The sequence below is a fragment of the Blennius ocellaris genome, assembly GCF_963422515.1.
Source record: "Blennius ocellaris genome assembly, chromosome: 22".
In the NCBI taxonomy this organism is placed as follows: domain Eukaryota; kingdom Metazoa; phylum Chordata; class Actinopteri; order Blenniiformes; family Blenniidae; genus Blennius; species Blennius ocellaris.
Window position 1 is genome coordinate 3231880 of NC_137671.1, and position 20388 is coordinate 3252267.

Sequence of the window (20388 nt, forward strand, 5' to 3'; positions counted from 1 at the left end):
CAGATGCTTCACTCAAACCAAACGTCTCACCTGGCATCTCGATTTCTGCTCGGTGTTGCAGAGAAAAGCGCTTCTGAGTGCAAACATTGAATTGAATGTTATTTGCAGACAGGAGGCCATCCATCCATCCAGCAATTATGAAAACATCAACAACAGATGGAAGTGCAATCTGAGATCGTCCAATAGACGCTACATGGCTTAATGAACCTGGATGTACAGGAATTAAATAGTACAAAAGCAGTAAAAACAAACTCCGTTTGCAGCTCTGCATTCTTTCCCATGTAACGGCTCTCATATCAGGACCACACTGACTCAGAGCGACGCCGAGAAGTTAATTAATTAGTTAATTAGTTGTTTGTTGCTTCCAGAGAACAGCGTAGTTCCACATCATCAGGGTGTGTCACTAACTGCTTTAGAGGTTTTAACTTGCGTGTAAAATTGTATTGGAGTCACGGTGTGCATTCGTTTTCAAGAAAATATTTCATGTGTTGAAAGTAACGTATCCCAAATGGATAGATGCAGATAACGGAATGTGTTTAGTAGAGTGTTGGGTGATTTAAAAAAAAACATGGCGATTAAATTGATTTTCAATTTTATTTTCTATATACAGAATGTACAATGTAACCACACGGGTTAAAAAAAAAAAAAAAAAGGGGGGGGGGGGGGGGGGGTGTGCTGAGTATTGTAGCAAAAACAAAATGCTTATTTAGACAAAAAAAAAATCTGCTTACAAATAGAGAATCAGTGTAGAAACAGTCCAGTCAGTGACTGGCGACACTGGGGTGAAGAGGTTTGACTCGAACGAGGCGCGACAGTCCGAGTCGCAGACCCTGACCTGGAGACCGCCCGGCTGGACGCTGGCACGCTGTTGGACTTTTACCGATTTGAGCTGGAAGAAAGAGGGAAGAAAAAGAAAAAGCTCGAGTCTTCTGAACATATTTGCATTATTATGTTTCATGAACAAGATTTTAGCTAATTATTGTTCATCACCATGTGCATTAACAAAATAAACGACCATGATGTGATGTAATCTGAGCAAAAATGGACAAACATTCTTCAAATGTCATCTTATATAGTTTCTCAGTCTTCATGATTAACCATATCACGTCTAAACTCATGCATGAGCTTTAAAATCATCTTTTTTTTTAATTATACCTGCACTAATGAGGTTCTTATACAACCCATTTGAAATATTGACATGAATTCCTCGATCTCTTATGCATGCAAACCACACCGATGTGAAATTAAACTTTCTACAGGGATCAGCAGGAGCCTTACACATACCTGGAGGGTTCCACTTGGGCACTCGGCCCCCTGCTGGGCTCACGGACACTGACGGCTTGGAGGATGAAGCTGCCCTGCTGGGCGCAGGTTTGGCCGTCGGAGGGCTTCTCATCGGGGTGGAAGCGGCTGCGAGGAAACGCCATCGTCACTGCAGTGAGATCAAAACGACAACCCGCGAGCTAAACGGTGACGGCGGGTCGTACCGGCTGTCGGCGATCTGGATTTCGACGGCTTCGACGGTCGCTTTGCTCCGTGGGCAGCAGGACTGCTCTCGGGTTTCTCACTCTTGCCGACCTTCCCCCCTTTTTTAACCTTGCAGGCTTTCTTCACTGTGAATTCCTCGTCGTCGCTCTCATCCGCTTCGCTGAAATTGTCATCGCTTTCTGATTCTGCAGAAGGATGTTTGTTCGTTAAGTCGGGCAAAAGTTGACAAAAAAAATTCGCAAACGCATTTTGAAGAGCAATGAAAACCTGGGGTCAGTTTGGGGACGTAATCGTCGTCTTCTTCCTTTTTCTTCGGCTCGTCTGTCTTTGTTTGTTTCTTACTCTGATGCTCTGATGTGATTTTGTCCAGACCTGACAGAAAAAAAAGAATAACCAACAGCTGCAGGTATTAAAATTACTCTACGAACTTAAAATGCACAATTGCGTGCAGTCAAAAAAAATCAAGAGTGAAGAAAAGGCAATTTACCTAGAATGTCAATATCCACACTGCAGTTCGACCGAAGTAAAGACGAAGGATCTGTGTTTTCACCCAAAGGCCGCTCAGCTTTGATCGCTGCTTGATAAAAATGAACAAATTAACCTAAAGACATTGTAAAATTACAAATATCAATCCGATTGTTCCCCATCGTACCTTTGTTTGTGTGAGACTGCTCCTTTTGTCCATCAGCAGGATTGAGCATGGAGAGTGTAATGGCTGCTTCCAGATCTCTGTTAAGCAGCTTTTCATCCAGAGGTTTTCTGTGAAAACGTATCAGTCGACAAGAATATTGGAAGTTAATGCCGCTTTTCCAGATCACATCATAATCACATTACATAGCGCTCAGATTTTTAATAGCACAGTAACTAATAATACCCATAAATGCTTTTAGTCGCTTGTTTTCTGTTCAATCGCATTGCATCGAAAAAACATTTAAAAAAAAAACGACTATTGTTCGTTTAATTCGGCTGTGAAAATCTGCCTTCAGTGTGGATTTGATGTTAATGTTGCTTCATTAGTGATGCAAATACACTGAAAACAGCTGTTACTTTTACATAAGATAGATGTTTTATTATTAAGTAACTGCGTCGTTGCAAGAGTTTGTTACTTTTAAAATACAAGAAACTTTAGATTTTGCTTGTTTGAAAACAAAAAAATTGCTTCAAATTGCTTTTCTTTTCAGTTACCATGGAAATCGAAGTCAGAGAGCTCAACAACATATAAGTAACTCAACACAAGTTCCAAAAAAGGTCGAAGTTGTGTGTAACCTGAAACAAACTGAGGTGCAATGACAATATTGCACAAATCTTCACAAAGTTCACCTACGATAGTATGGAGAGGCTTTTTTTTTTTTTTTTGTCATGTTAGTTTGTCGAAACTGCACTGAAACAACAAAGTCCATATATAAAAGCTGAGATGCGACAAGAAGTTGCCTCCGATGATAACGACGAGTCAGTGACTGAGATGCTCGTCACCCACCTGCTTTTGTGACTTTGTGAGGATTGCGAGTTGGTTTCTTGGCTGAAGGATTTGCTGGACGACTGCCTGTGCTCCCTTTTCACGTCCTCTTTCTGCTTTTTGCTTGGCGGTGCCTTCACGACCGCAAAATCCTCATCTGTCACAGATTGACAACAAAACAATAGAGATATATTTGCCAATGGACCAGGGGAGGAGTGTTTATTCAGGGTTTATGTCTCGACCTGGGGATGCATCGACAGTGTGCATTGGACAGCAGCCATGTAGGGACTGTTTTATTTATTGCACAGTCATATGATGAAGAAAAAAACCCAGTGTGGATTAAAATTTTGGAATTTCAACTGTCAGTACCTACAAATATGTCCAACTTTACCTTTCCTACGGTCACGTTAGTTGGAAAATCAATTATACCTTCTTTTTTTTTTTTAAATCAACAATTTTACTTTACTTTTGTCCTATTTCAATTTGATCTCGATATTTTGTTTGGTCTTTAAAATAACATTCTTTTAGTTGTCCTCTTAAAAATGTATTTCTATATTTCTCAATTGTAACACGAACCGAAATGTTAAGTGCAGCCTGTGCATGTGCCACATCATAGATATAAAAAGGTAGAACATTTAATAGAGCAATAACATTTGTTTATGAGTGTTTCATATAATTTTACCGATCCTGTGCTTCTGATGAAAACACAAACCAACAAATTATATAGAGAGAGCTTTAAAAAAGAAAGAAAGATGCCGTGAATAAACTTGGATTGGTTGAAAACAAGTAACAGATCTTCAAATGACATTTTAACTCACCGTCATCAAAGTCTTTGCCTTCACAGTAATTCACAGTCTTTGTTTTCCTGTTTTAATCAACAAATAAAATGTTAACCGACATGGAATTGCCGTCTTTTAAACTTGGGATATTGATAGAATCGTGTATTCACCTGGAGGGACGATCCATGCTTTGTGGAGTTTGCAAACCTGAGAGAACTTTATTTAATCCAGATAACAAAATTCACGTTGACGCTGCTAGCTGGCTACAAAATGCTAAAAACCTTGGAGAAAACGCTCACGGCGACTCGCTTCAAGCGTCCACTGCTTCAGAGCGAGCGTTCGCCCTTCCTGTAATGTGTTCACTGTCGTTAAATAAGGCGTCAAACCATCTATAAAAACATTAGTTTGAAGTAAAAACTCACTCGGTAAACGTTTAACAAGCCCGCCTGAACCACCCGGAAGTGACGTATATGTGTTGACCAATCTGACTATTTCCGGAAGCTGATTCGTGCCTGAAAAAAAAAGCTATATATAAAAAGTGTTTTTTTTTTCTCCAAAAATTGAACTAAACGAACTCGGTGTATGGACATATGGCATTTTGAACAGATCCAACATTTGTTGTTTTCCATTTTCATTTTAAAAAGTCTCGAATCTGCTTCGGATAGCTTTTCCTTATCAGTGCCAAGCGGTTACTATGACAACAGATTGACCAAGATTAGGTATGATAATTACATTGTAAATATGCTATTTAAGTTTGTATTGTACAAAAGGTCGCTGCATTTTTAGTTATATTACCTTTATTTTTTTTTAATGAATCTCACTCCAATATTAGATAAACTAGATTTAGGACTTATGAAATAAAAACATTCTGTCCTTTATATCCCTGTATATGATAAAGGTCATGGCAGGATGACCACAACTGAACAGCTCAATCTACCAGTGGGCAATATTTACCTAAGCACACAAGTACTTTGGGATCCCACAGGCTTACGGAAACCACGAGGACGGCACGGGGAATTCACCGACAAAGATTTATCTCCATAGCGAGGCAAGCCCTGTGAAGGCAGCCAAAAAGTAAGAATAAGGTTCGAGTCATCAACATGCCAGTCATCAGATACCCAGCTGGGATTATATACTGGTCAAAGGAGAAGACATCAAAACAACAAAGATCCTCACTATGCATGGATGGTTTCAGCATCTTGCAAAAGATATCTGAAAATAACCATGAAGTATTTACTTCATGATAACACAATGTAGAAATGTCCATGCAGAAATGCCGATGCCAAATGCTTACAGGCAATTAATAGCAAGAAAGAACAAAAATATGAACATAAATATGGTGTAACTACCAGACGGGACAAGTGTCAAGATGAGTGTTGCTGAGAAATCATTTGGTTATCTGCATTTATGTTCATGATGATAACAATAATATACAGAATGATCAATGCTATAAATATGTATATTGGGTGTTAAACTGTCAGTATAAAGCTGATCAGTTTAGTGCCAATCCCAGAGACAGTCTGTGATGACATAATTTAAATAACAGGGAAATGTGTACATTTGTGTGGAAAAACCTATTATTAGCTCACACTGAGAACACGAGAACAACATATTCTTCATGCCACTTGGTGTTTTTTTGGTTTTCTGTCCCTTAGAGGAGCTATTTATTCCTATCCGTTTCAAAAGTTACATTTTGAAAACTGCTTATTCATCCCACACCTTCAGGATCAGTCTGCCAAACCAAGGCTTGAATGAGCCTGTGAGTAGGTGTGTGTGTGTGTGTGTGTGTGTGTGTGTGTGTGTGTGTGTGTGTGTGTGTGTGTGTGTGTGTGTGTGTGTGTGTGTGTGTGTGTGTGTGTGTGTGTGTGTGTGTGTGTGTGTGTGTGTGTGTGTGTGTGTGTGTGGCAGACCAGACTAAAAAAAAAAAAAAAAAAATGAAAGAAAAAGAAAGGACTTTTTAAAGCATGTTTGCAGATTATTTCTAAAAAGTAGTTTGGAAATGTGGATTCTATACATCATCTTACATATTCACTCTATACAACTGAAGGTAATCAGCCTTAACGTATTTTCGTTGCACAATCCTAACTTTATCACACCATTTTAATATCTATATTTATTTAACCTTTTATTTTTAAACAAATTGAAACCAGGCATTTATCTAACTTTAATTAAGACCAGGCTAAGACTGCAGCAACAGTCATATTAACAAATAAAAAACTTGATAAACATACATTTTGACCATGTCAAACATGTTTAAAGTCAATACTGGAGTAAACAGGAGTAAACTTAATCCTTGTTTTTTTCCATTTCCAGGCCCTGGCAGCGCCGTTGCAGTCAGTGACTGAGTTCAGTTGCACCGTCCAGCAGGTGGCAGCATGACCCTGATGGGTGACACACACCCTCAGCCCTTCAGAGGTACAGAGTCTGAGCAGCTGATTGACATGAACCTGCCATGTCCCCAGTCACTGAGTCGCCCACACTCAGGGCGGAAGCAATCACAGCTCCCTCTGAAGTGCAGCGAAAGAGAAATCGCCCCGTTTTTACTGCCGCTTGTACCGAGGGTTGTCATTTTCCAGCGTGTGAGTGGGTGGCTGCCGGCTGCGGTTTGTCACACAGGGGACCTGGAGGAGACGTCCATGTGATGTGATGGTCCATGTCTTCGGTCCCAGACAAGGAAGGAAGACATGCGGCCGCGGGGCCAACAGGCCCTGTGGTCACACATTCCTCAACTCCTCCAGCACTGCCTACAGCCGTGACTAAAATATCAGGTCCAGTCATGCAAACTCTGTGGCCACAACATCACGCTGCCATTCACACGTATAGATGTTTCTTTTGCATTTGTGGCGTTATTACAAACAGCTGCAGGTATTCATAAACCTGCAGTCTCCTTGACCCGTCTCTCATCGATCTGCCCCTTCCAGACATATACTGCATGTCTTTTTAACTGCAGGATGTCTTTTTCTGTTTCTACAGTGAAAATTGCTATACGCCTCCACCCGTGTGCTATATGTTCCCAAACAAAGTCACATGAAGACCGGCGGGGAACAGAGCGAAGTCCATGTATTCTTCACTTCACTAAAAGTAGACATACCCGTTTAGATGTTAAGTAAATATTATGCACTGAAGCTGCTCCTGAGCTTAAAATAAGGACGTATGCGGTGTTAAATGTATGTAAACATGAAGTTAAACACACATGGTACATTTCATTTGTGTATGTTTTTGCTATTGATCCCTTAATACTGGGTCTCAGCATGTGATTTGGTTATGATCCAAGATGTTTACAATGAATTTCTCTCACAGTGGATTGCTAAAAATCACAATCAATTGTATGCTCTTTGTTTAAAATGACGGTGCATTAAAGCTTCCCATTTCAGTACATCAAATCTGAAGGATTTCAGAAATGGTGTGTGAATTTAAATGCAGTTTATTGAAATTATAATATTTTATTTTCAGTATTTCTAGCTGTGTCGGACACACATGTTGGCAGAAACTCTCTTTTGGATTCATCCCATATCAAGCAATTAACCCATGTTTCACAGGAGAAACAAACAAACATGAGGCAGTTGTTCGTAAAAACTAATCCTTTGAGATTAAACAAATTAATTCAAGATAAATGTATTGGATTCTATCATGTCAGCTGTGACCTCTGAAGCATCATTTGAGTTCCTCTTTAACAATAATGGAAAACCTATTCTGAATTCAACGAATGTTTTTGCTTAAAATGTTTATTTTAAGATATTGAATTCTTTCAGTCACTTACTGAGCAATTTGTCTTTTTAGAACATCTTCAATATGAACGATCCCTCGGGACATATGAATATCTTGAAGCCTTAACTCTTTATGTCGTGTTAGTGGTTTCCTCACATTTCAACTTGTTCCGAGAGAGCGAGAGAGAGATTATTATTGTTGTTAATCAATCTGTTTTCAACGTGACATACTGAATGTTCTCCTTCTGAGCAACTATTTGCATTATCGGGACAATCGGCAGGAAGCGGATCATTCGCTAATATGTCCTCTTGTAGTTTGCGCTAATGACGCGCACGGATGTCATTAATTGCATTTAAATTCTCCACAGGCGGCGGTGCGTTTGTGTATTTCTGGCCTGTGGCAGCAGCTGGCAACGTGAGCATAACTATTTTGAAAGGAGACGTCCAGCTGGATGTGCTGGCCTCGCCGGCAGCCGTGAGCTCATCAGTGGTCTTAATTTGAGCTTGTTAGTTGGAAGTGGTCAGGAGGCAGTTTTCCCCCCTCAACCGCTGACGTGAATGCCATCATTATGCACTGTGCAGCCTCTCAGAGTGGTAGTTTGTGTGGGGCTCGCTCCACGCTGCACCAATGCCCCTGTATGGCTGTTCCGCAGGCGGAGACTCGCAATGTTGTTATTTACATTCCACGCTGGGCAAAGAGGAAAAAAATAGACTGCCCTCCTACTATTATTGAGATATTTTGGGGGGAAAGATGCAAAAGCTGGTCATTGGTTACATGTTAATGTCGTAAAACAGAGGGGATTTGTTGTCGATTCCCACTCATGAGGTGTTTTCATTTTTTAGATTTAATTTTAGGCCCCCAGGCAAAATGCCCTGTCAAAGACCAAATTCCTCATGTGGGGGGTGGGTGGGAGGGGGGGGGTTACCAGTTATTTACAAGCCTCAAACTAAATACGTCTTGATGAGCTTTTAGTGTTTCGGACGTCCGGCCTTGCAGTAGTGTCAGTGTGGTGTTGTTGCTCTAACCTAGAAGTGGCCTTGCTTCAGAGGTCTTCAGGAACAGAGCAGGGGGAACCGCAGCACAGCCACAGCGGCCGCGGCTTCGGCCCGGGGAACCAGAGTGGGCCGAGGGATCTGTCAGTCGGCGGTTTCCGGGGGCTGATGTCTTAGACGACGTCTTCTCAACTTGTCTTTCTCGTTGACCCTTTTCCTTGCTTCTCCTTTAGGGAGTACACACGCGGCAACCGCCACACTAATTGCATGGCAGAGGAGCGACCACGGAGGAGCAGTTATGAGGAGATGTTTGGGACGTGTGGGCTTGTGACTGCATAAAGTCAAGTTAAGATAAGCTGTTGGGGGAGGACTCAACACAAGCCACAGTGATAGAACAACTGTACAAATATTGAATTCGGGCCGAGAAACAGTCCCAAGACATTGTTGACTTGAAGAACCTGTTAGATTTAAAGAGTTAAACATAGAACTTAAACACTCATATTGAACATTTGGTCCATGTGCATGTGTTTGTGTTAATATATAACCCAGCACAGGCCTAAAAAGCTGAAGTATAAGGTGTTCCAATACTTCAAAATCATACATATCTCACTATATCTCCTTAAAATGTTCCCTGAATGGTCGTTAGTCTCCTTCAGAGATTTCCTACCCTCCAACACATTGTGTTATTTACAAAGTAAGTGCATTAAATATGCCTTACTAAACATATTCGATGTGTTTAACAATTAGCTTTTTATATTCAAGTATACTTTTTCACATTTTCAAGATAATCAGCTGCTCTGACTGGAAATAGAAGATGCAAAAAGGGCCAATGCTGTATGTTTATGTGTATTTACCTATTACAATAAGGAATACAATACAATTATTAAGAGAGTATTTATTACCTATGTTCTGTTTTTTTTCTCTTTCAATTCCTGACTGAAACAAACTACCTAGTTAAATTACGTGTTGCTGAATGTGATCACTTGCACAATGAAGGGTTATTTATCTTACATTGCACTTCTATCATAGCAATTCAATTGTTTCCTAACACTTAAGGGTGTTTGAATTTATTTAAATAGATATTTTTGGTCACAGTCCATCGTTTTATAATCTCAGTGTAAACAGCTTATGTCTGTAGGACAGTTCAGATGCCGTTAGTTGAAATAGTGTTCTGCCTTTCAGTAATTCACTTGCTGTAACTTGGACGCCCTCAGTTTTGTGACTTCAGTCTAGTTTCAAAAGTATTGATTTTGAAAGCCCATCCCAGCCAAAGGCCATCCGTTTTGGTAAGAAGGGTTCTCTGCCCATTTCACACTTTCATTATAACAGGTTTCCAAATATCTGACAGAGTAAAGTCAAATCTAAAGGTGAGCATCTGTACAGAATCACCTCAGCAAACATGACAATCCTGTCTATTTTGAACTCATGTGGACTCTGCTTATAGATCATCCTGTATTACAGCTCTACAAAGTCTCTATAATGAACATTCTCACTGGTCCATGAAAATACTTTGGAACCCAGTGACTCCATGTTGCTGGAATTATTATATTGTCTGATTTTATCAAAGATATCATTAAAGATATTGTTCCTAATGACTCGCCAGGTTAAATAAAGGTTAAAATCCCCTCGAGGAGAGCCCCGCCCCACACTTAGAAAACCACCGCTTTAAAAAGAAACTTCACCAGATTCACAGACTGTGTTTACTGGTACGTACCTCAAATCACTGACAGCTGAGGCTGAAAATGACAATTGATTATCCACCATAAGTCTTAACTGATGCTAAACCAACAAGTCGTACAGTGATTCATGTCTCGACCCTTTATTGTGGGCAAACACTGCTCTAAAAAAAAAAAAAAAGAAGAAGAAGAGCTATTGACTTCACAATAGCAGAACAACACTACAAAGTAAGCTGAAGGTGAGTTTAGTGAAACCTTTTCATGCTGAATCAGCACAACACGCTGCTTGTGTTTTGCAGGCGCTGTTATTGGCCGTACGAGGTCCCAGAAGAGGAATCTGCAGTGTGATTATATGTGTTGACAAGGCGGCGGGTATATAAACAGCATCAAAGGGCCGACGGTAATTCAGCGTTGCCAGTTTTGCACTGTGACACCATTTAAAATAGGGTGTGTGACGCGGCATTGTTTCCTGAGACGGAGCTTGGTACTTGAAGGGCAACGAGGGGGAGGGTGGAGGGGAGGGGGGGGGGGGGGGGGGGGGGGGTTGAGGGGGTCCTCATTAGGATGACCTTTTAACGGGCAGGTCACAGGCACATGAGATCTCGGGACGTTCCTGGGACGTGGCCGTCTCTCACTGCCGCCTCGTTTGTTGACTGATCGGCCGTCTCAGATTCCCTCTTGTGCATTTCTGACAAAGTACCCTGCGCTCCCTTGTGCCTGCGCAGAGCGCATGGCCGTCTCCAATACCCAATATGTATCCGCACACGTCTGACGGCAGCTGGGTCTCATGGCACTCAATGGGAAAACTGACTTTTTTTAAAAAATCCAGATAAGCACAAAATCTTGTACAACTTTTCTCAGCTGTGACGAGTCAGTGACTTCAGTGTTTAGTGCAGGATTTGAACCTGACGTTCAGGTAAGCTTCCACCATGTTTTTTTTTTTTTTTAATATTCCACTGGGATACATTACCTGCAATGCAGGAAGAGCACAGGTTTCTTTATTGTGTAAATGCAAACTGCGCGTCCTGCATCTGATGAAGCCAGTGTGACTCACTCACCTACAGTTTGTGCTCATAGACAATGCTAATGGCACCAGTGCATGCTTGGGAAGTTTTATTTAAAGTTATTGATCTTGGTCGAGCCACTTGCCATCCTGCCAGTGCTGCAATGCAGTGAGTTATCATATTTGACAGAGACAGAATGTCCTGAAGCCCGTTCGACGCCAGAGGGCGCTGTCCCCACGAGAGAGGGGAGGGAGACCTCATCCACAGTCAGAAAAGAAAGTTCTTCTCTTCTCTGGTCCCACCAGTGTGTGCTATCCATGCTTTCGTGCGTCACCTTGACTTCCTCTAATTTGCAAGCACTTTTCAAGCTATTATTCATTCATTAAAAAACAAAAACAAACAAAAAAACAAGAAACATTAATGGTTGTAAAATGACAACCATACACAAAAACTATACCGTGTCACTTTTACACTGACAACAAATAATCAGTGAAGCCTCTGAAGTCACAAACAGCAACCCATCCAGCCGTATACTTGCAAATAATGTGCTTTTTCAAAGTTTATCTGACACTATAAAGAAATATAAGGAGGATGTGAGGGCTTCTGGATTATCCTCCAGCCTTTCACTCTGTTCACAGCTCAATCACAGACTTCAGGCAAAAGGAAGTGGTGAGGCGCCTGAGTCTAATCAGTGATTAGTTTTGTCTTTTAAATGTCGTCCTCTTCTCTCCGTGTTTTAATAACTTAGTGTTGTTGCAACACATTCAGTCCATTCATGTATATCTAATTTTATGTGAAAGCACTTCGGCCGCATTTGAACAATGCTTTAAAGTGAAAAGGCAAAACTTTCATTGCATTGTGGGTATACACAAAAACGGTGGTCAGAACAACTGGAAATGCAACTTTTTGTAAATGGCTCCCAAGGTGGAAGTTTTCAAAAACGCTTCAACCTCATCGTCCTGTCAGTTGGAAAAAGGCAATTAAAAAAAAAAATGCCGTGTGCACACACAGCACACCAGCAGTAAATCATTCTTCTGCACATGCTCAGTAGACGTAGAATAAGAACAATGTTTCCTCCAGAGTGTCCATGACTCCCAGTCCAGATTCTCCTCTGATTGATGGTTTTATAGTCGACAGTCACGATCCAACTTGGTCGTCTGTCCACTCGAATGTCAATGTACTCGCCTATTGTTAATGTTTACAGCATATTGGTCTGTGCACGTGTGCGGTTTCATTACAAAAACAAACAACAGCACCCGCCAGTGGCCCAAAGTGAAAACGACATTGTTGACAGCATTTCCGTATAAACAAACGTTGCCACGTAAATGCAGCGTTTTCTGAAACGAAAACACAACAACAATGCGCTTTCACTTGAAATGTCGTCGTGTTAACGGGACCTCAGAGGGGTGACATGCAGCAAAGACGATCATTGTGGTTTTCATGCGACTCATACATCCGTTTCTGTTTCTCCCGCTTCCTCATGGCGTTCTAGTTTCTCTTGTGCTGCTGCTGCTGCTGCTGCTGCTGCTGCTGCTGCTTGTCCCAGTTCCCTCTAAGAATCACCGGATAAACAGGAAATATCAGGAAGACTGAGTATCTCCCCCTCCTAAATGCTGATACGGCTTTTTGCAGTGTTGAAAATAAAGCAAAGTAGAATCAAGTGAATTTCAGCGCAGGAAAAGAGCAGTTCTGCTTCGGACTTGAAAAGCGTGGACTGCACCTTTGCCTGCGACCGATACTGAGAAATCTGTCTTTGACGTGGTTTGGACAAGAAAACTGGCGGCTAATTCTTCTGAATGCTTCTTTTGTTTGTTTGTTTGTTTGTTTGTTTGTTTTTTTAAATGCCATTTGTTATGAGTGGCTCTCCAGGACGGGCGGCACGTCCAAACCTTTGATCAACTCCTCATGGGTGTAGATTTCATCCAGCGGGGGCCGTGACAAAAATAAATGATCCGATCTTTGTTGTGCTGGCAGATCGACAGCAGCTCTGTCCAGGATGACTCACTCTCACAGCGGTGTGCCATTCCTGACGCTCTGCTCCAGCCCAGCAGCCAAATTGCCTTGATCCCCCTCTCATTGCCGCCTCTCTCCCTCCGCCGCTCGCTCGCTCGCAGGCCGAGCGCGGCGGTCGCATCCTCCTGGGACGGCGGCGCGGTTTTTTTCATCCCACAGGGGTGCGAACGTGCAAAGCGGTGAGCAAATGTGCTGAGAGGATTCCTCGCATTCTCCAACTCGGTCCCGGTGGCCGGGTTTGGTGTTGGGTTCCTGGGAGAGAGGGAAGAGGAGCCGGGGGAATCGGCAGCCGACTCAGCAGCTGACACCTCCTCTGATCTCTATCTCTTCCTACAGCCATAAACCAAACTGTCTGACTTTCCAGCATGGCAGCCACATAAACACGGTTTTTTCCCCCCGCGGCCTCCGAGAGGCCGGTCGGCGTTTGCCTCGAGTGAGCGGGGAGAAGACGCGGCCTCCCCTGATGCCAGGCCTGGTGTTCGGTGGAGCACGGAGAGGAAGCAGGTGCTTCGTCTGGCTCGCGGTGGGAGAAGAACCGGGGGATTCTGGACAGCCCGTCATAAAACAATTAGAGAGACAGACACACGCTCACACAATTGACCTGCCCTCACTTTAGGGTAGCCAATCTGTCCAACACGTCCTTCCAATGGGGACGGTGCTCCAGAGAAGGCAGCAGAGATTCTGCACCACGGCCACAAATGGCGTCTCTCATTCTTACAGCCTAAATATCTAGATGTGGATCTACATACAATGGTTTCTGATCCTGGTCCTGAGTCCAGGTAATGACCGCTAACCTGTTCTTAATGCAGTTGTTGAAAGGCGTGAAGGTCACAAGTCTGGTTCCTGTGCAAAGTTCTCTACATTGCTGCAAAGTCTTTTTCTCAGAGTCAGGCATACTGTTTGATTTATCCTCCATGCATCTTTGTGTAATTAAGGTTGAACAGAAGAGCAATATCTCCAATGGATGTAAATACAAATAAACCTTTTCGGCTGGATCTTTATCATCAACCTCGCCCCCCAATGTGAGTCGAAGCTTCAGGTCCTGAACGACACATCAACAGATACATGCACTATTACCTGCGATCTGCACCGTAGAATCTGCCCTCCGCCGCGAGTTCTCGGCATCACACGCCAAAGGGGGGCTCAGAAGTTAACAGCTCTGCTGAGCCGGCTCTCTTTCGGGGTCCAGTGTTAAGCTCACCAAAGTGTTTGATCACAGCATGATGGACACAATTCGACGTGTCTCTGAGGTCTCTGGGGATGAGCCTGATTACAGAGCTTAAAACCAGATCAATGGTCGTGATGGGAGGTATTATTCAGCAAGTATTTTTACCCCACCCACAAGGTCTTTATGCATAGAAACCACCAGTTTGATGTTCTAACACTGTCGCGTCACGATTATAATTCCCCATTTTAAAACATAGTAAAATGCTTTTATTTCCTATTTGAGGTGTATGTTAATGTCATGTACAAATTAAACACGTGGGTAAATCAGCCAAAAATATGACCGACAACAACATAAGGAGGGGCTTCTTTCTTCCTCTGCGCTGTCTTTTCCTCCATCTCGGATGCTTTGCCAAATGCCAGAGGCTTCCAAAACCATCTGATGACAAATGGGTCATTATGTTTGTTTTAAGACACTGTGCGTCGCTCCCTGACACAAGCACAAAAAATGTGCTGTGTCACTGGTGGGGATTTGTTGCCGGCTCAACAGTCACCTCTGCCTTGCTTCTTTTCTCCTTCGTCACTCGACGCCCAATTTAGCAGCAGGCACATCCTCCTCCGCAAGGTGCACAAGCTGTACCCTTGAAAAGATATTTTTACTGGGAACACTCCCTTCTGACAAGTTGTCGTCCCCCCTGTGGAGCTCAAAGCTGGACAAATTAATCTTGAAAGAACCAGATTTTTTTTTTTTTTCTCATCATGTTTTATGAGGTGTGTGTGTCGCCGTGTCACAGTTGGATGCTGTTTTGGCCCGTATCACACTTTTTTTTTTTTTTTTTAGAGCAGCACAGGAAAAGAGCATAACCCTGAGCAGTTTTTGGCTGTTGCATTATACATGAGCTGGTTCAGCAAAAAAAAAACCTGCTTTCAGAGCGGCACCACTGGTGGCACCTTTCCTGCTCCCAAGGAACAAAACCCAGAGTTTCCCCGATTCCAGGAAAACGTTTCAAGTACGTTTTTGGTTTCAGAAAGGTTTTGCATTTACGCGGCACTGGTTTTGAAAAACGATGGATTGTTATATGGTGACTGTCAACTCTAAAACTACCCAGGAGAATATGGACTGATAGATGTGACACGATGGAGCCCGACATTGTTGTTATTGTCCCTCTACTTATCTATGTGCAAAAGAAGTATTTACTACAACTATGGTGTTACATGAAAGCAGATGCATTTCACCCCGTTTCCCGCATTTTCAAAAGGTTCCAGTTTGGAAGCTTTTTCAAAAAGTTGTATTTTTTGTGACCCCGAGCATCATTGTCATTTAAACGAATACCCAAAAATGCAACAGAAGTTTTTTTTCTGCTTCTACTTAAAAACATTGTCACGTAAAAAGGGGCCTTAACAGAACTTTTACTGGAGACTAATGGAGAATTTCGTAGACCACACGATGGCGTGATCGTTTGCAATCTCGCCTCACGGTTTGATTCTGTATTTCCAAGCTCATGGAAGAAATATTGTGTGTTTTTGTGAGATCGGACATCAGGTTTGACCTGCTCCTTGTGATGATATCAACCCAGCTTATGAGTATTTATATTCCTACATTGTCGCTGTCATAATCACTCCGGTCACTAGGGGTCACTACACTACTGGTGGCTCAGTAGGTACATTCCTACCTTTCTTCCACACACCGATGAAACTGTTAAACTCACAGGACTAATATGTGGACCTGCTGTGTGCATGTCTGATCTGTTCAATAGTTTGATTTATGGCTTGAAGCCACTCTTTATGTGGCGGCCTTGTGCAGCTCTGGTGAGCCTGATTCAGTCGAGCTGAGTATTATTGTCCGTCTATGCCAGTGATTTTGATGCCATGCCAGAGAAATCCCCTCTTCATCTCCGGGGCTCCCCAGCTGTTGTTTCTATATCGTCTTTTAAACCCCGCGTTAATAAAACAGTGATTGGAAGAGCTTTACGTCCTCCTGTATCCAGTTACTTACACTTTGGTAATATGCATAAAAGCTGTTTGTATAGCTATTTCCTCTGCTCCGTACTGGTGTCCTGATTGATGTGTGTAAGTGTGTGTGTCTCAGTGTGTGTGTGTGTACTAATAGATCCTATAACTGCGGAAAAGACAGCTGACCTGACAACAGTAAACTGCCGACACTTTTCTCCTGCTGGAGCCTCGAGTTTCTCCACTCTGTCCTCAAGCTTTAGTAGATTCTGTTAAGGCGGATCTATAGTAGAATTCTATATCAGAGCAACTTTCCATCTCCGTTCCCTCGTTGCCCCTCTGTGGCTGGACACAAGCTGATTAATCACTTTTATCAACCACGAGAAGATTAAATAGCTTTTCCAGTTCTGATTTTTTTTTTCATGCTGATGATGTGATGTCATCAAGAGAATGTGTATCGATCCATTAATTCATAATTATCAATTCGATATGAAGAGAAAGACTTCCATTTAAACTTGTTGGCGCTCAATCAGAAAAATTAACATTTGCCAGGCAAACGAAGCTGAATCACAGTCAGTGTTGTGGTGCATTGTGGGAAACGTGGGCTGCACTGTTTTTGAAGCGATTCACAGCGTAGGTAATAAACTCTGGACGCATTGACCATTGCTGCTTCTGTTTTAATATCTCTTTTTTTTTCTTTGGCTGATTATGAGACACTGACTTCCTGTTTCCCAGAGACTATATTATATATATAATAAATGTTTGTAAATATACTCATGGCTTCAGCCACCTCGTTTTATTTTACATCCTGCAGAAGAAATGTTGTCCTTTAATTTTGGACAGTGGAGGATGCAAGCTCATAGCGTTTCAATATTCCCATATTGTGTTTCTGTATCGCAACACAACATGACAATTCGTGCATCACAGCATTGATTCTGGGCTATAATGTCAGGCCAAACATGTAATTGCTTCAGATCTCCAGCAATTCACGTTGCTGCCATCTGTAAAAAGCCGCCTCAGCGTCACACGCCGGCGTACCAGTATTAGCTGAATTAATCTCCAGAGCTCAGCAGCGTCTCATTAAAAGTGGCCACTCTCCATTGATTAAAGTTCCACTCTGTCAATAGCTCGCTGGTTTTGTCTATTCAGGCTATCGGTTGGCTCGGTTTGCTCAGTCATGTGCTGACGCGGCAGATCAGGAGCGGGTCTCATTAATTGGCTGTCGGGTGAGGTCTGGTCTGTGTGGCCTGCTGGGTTCTACCATGTGTATCACTGAGGCGGTGCAGCTCCAGACAAATGGAATCAGCAGGTTCGTGACCAAAACTTTCATATTTGAACCGGTTACTTTTCATTCAGAGGTAACCGGGACGATTCAGCTTCTGAGTTGAAAAACGTTCATCAGAATGATCCAACTTTCAACTTCCGACTCATTAAGAATGACGGCATTCTTGCGTCCACACGAGAAATTGTATTTAATTAATGACCCTAACAAACCAGACTTACCACAGCACGTGCGAATACAACAACATGAGAGCATCGTCAATCGCTGAGTTTTATGAGCTTCACTATTCACATCTATAAATCTGGTTCTGCAAACCAGGTACCACAACATGTAGATCTAATCAAATGAACTTCCTGTGAGCTGACAAAGGAATAAAGTTAAATGTATTCCAAATACACAAGTTGAATTGTTTCTGATTTATCCCCAATATACACCTACCTGGACCTCATCAGGTAGACTTAATATAGAACATAAATTGTACTTTCATAGGGGCGGCCATGTTCAGTCCCTCTGGAGATCTCTGCAGAAGATGTGATTTAACTACTCCTTTATTTTGCAGGTTGCATTTTCAATGCTGCTGAGCTGTCTTGTATCATATAAAATGATATAACAATTAAACAAGATAAATGTGATTGCTGTAAACATAATATGAGCTTGAGCATTACGTATAAAAGGAGCTCAAAGTTCACCAATTAAAGTGAGTAATTCAGATTACACTATTTTACACACAATGGTGAATTGCAATTAAGCTATATTCAGATTTAATGTAAATGTGCTGAATGAATTTCCTTTTGGTTTCAAGAACTGACATAAAGTCAACTGTTGAATAAAAATCCCAAAACAACAGTTCTAGACAGTATGAATGGAAATCTATTTTTTATTGTGAAAAATATGATGAAATGCAGTGTTCATATCAACTTAAAATACTCAGACACAACAAAAAATAATGTTTTTGTGGAAGAGAATGTGAGATGGTTGTGTTATTAAATACAATAAATGTAGCTGGATGTCCTATTAGAAGGTCAGTATTTGGAGTAATGAAGAGTCTGTTATATAAACAATAATCATAATATTTGGACACATTAAGGATAAGCTCTCCCCCCATTCTTCAAGTGAAAGTAATTGTAGTTATTAAACGGATGTCCAGTACTAGTAAGTCATATTTAGGCTATTTTATTTAAAATGGAACATTTTATTATGCGATGGAAGAAGTCAATGGTGTATTGGGATATCTTTTACTGAAATCCAGTCACATACCGATCATATTAAAAGTGTTGTTTTTTTTAAACCAATAACCAGTGAAAACTGTGTCCTTTATAAACTTTCAAACATGATTTTGTGGAAATGAATCACATATACGGACGCTGATTTAAAAGGTCTCATATTATATTACTTGTCGGTCAACACAAATGTTGTCTTCAAAGTTTATTGCCCCAAATTCTACTTTTTCTTGATTTTCCATCATTTGCATAATATGATCCCCAACATTTAAAATGGGCACGTAATCCTTGAAATGATTACTATAATATGCAGTATGTCAACATTACTGCTCAGTAAACACTCAATAAGCACAACATGGAATACTATCATGTTGAGAGGTGATTTAATTGATCATTCTTCAATTTACCAGCTATTTTGGTCACTTTTTTGTTCTTGTATGAGGCTCGTTTTAATACTTATTGATTTATAAAAGCTCATCTACAGGAAGGCAGCAGGGACACAGAAATGACTCAAGGATTGTTGCTCCAGAAAGCAGGCAGATAATAATCTTTCATCAAACATAAGCATAAAGTCCAAATTCTACAACTACTTAAAGTAGAATTCGACTGTTTTCTTATGGTCTTTGTTTACAAATGTTTTGTTAAGACAGTTTTAAAAACAGATTTCCAATGGTCATCACCCTGTGTATAAATAAGGTCCATATGGTTCTCCCTGGCCTGCTGCTGTGTGTCAGTGCCGCTCGCTGCCTCTGCGGTTGCTAAGGTGGGCCCGAGGCTCCCTGGCAGCAGGGAGCAGCTCCGGGGGCCTCAGAGGATCACTGCCCTGTGTGACGTGCTGGGAATTCCCCCGAGCCTCCATCTCCTCCCTGCACCCTGCACGATGGGATGCAAACAGGCGATGTCAAAGGAGGGAACAGGGGGGGGGGGGGGGGGGTGGGGAGGGGGGGGCTTAGACTTATTTTTATTTTCACAGGGTTTCGTCCTCATTTTCCACTGACGCAAACGGCACGCTGAGCCCTTAAGGAGCGCACCGATACTGAGATACTGAACGAAGGCTTATTATAGCTGCGCATAAGGGGGAAAGGGCAATTTAGTGAACGTGATGGATTGACAGGGCAGATTTTACGATTTCGCACCAGTGTCAATTTGCTTCGGGTTAACTTTCATTCATCGTCTGTTGACACAAGATACAAGAGAAAACGTGGTTGTAGAATATCAACGACTCCCTTAGAAAACTCGCTATAGATCACTCATAATGCCGCTGTTTATAACTCCTAAACGAGACGGCGGAGAATAAATCATTTCAGCAGTAAAATAGGCATTCTTTTTATTTATTTTTTGCCAAACTGTGACCATCAACAGCAGCACCGGTTTCTGTCCATGTGTCCTTTGCCACTTTATTTTAGGACGTGAACTTAGTGGGTCACAGCGAACAATGTCACGTATTTGATTCACGCAGGTTATATTTTGATGTGGGCTGCAGGGCTGTGTTACTTACAATAATAACGCGCAATCTGACCAGGCAGAATAGTTGGTTGTGTAAACTTCCTGGACAAACAGCTAAGGAAGTGTCAGACAGGATCTCCATTTGCTCGCCTGTGACTGGCTGCGACTGTTTTTACACCTTCCTTCTAAATAAGGCCGCAGGCTGCCAGG

The 20388-nt window shown here is 42.0% G+C and overlaps 1 protein-coding gene across 1 annotated transcript; it reads right to left on the reverse strand.

Annotated features, from left to right (window-relative positions):
* Positions 1–761: 761 nt before the first annotated feature.
* On the reverse strand, positions 762–3910 carry rad51ap1 (RAD51 associated protein 1; the record flags this gene model as incomplete). Its single annotated transcript, XM_080518689.1, has 9 exons — positions 762–889; positions 1285–1410; positions 1488–1673; positions 1756–1860; positions 1976–2062; positions 2141–2247; positions 2966–3101; positions 3763–3809; positions 3894–3910. 9 exons carry the CDS (start codon positions 3908–3910, stop codon positions 762–764), a joined length of 939 nt encoding a protein of 312 aa, XP_080374815.1.
* Positions 3911–20388: the final 16478 nt, after the last annotated feature.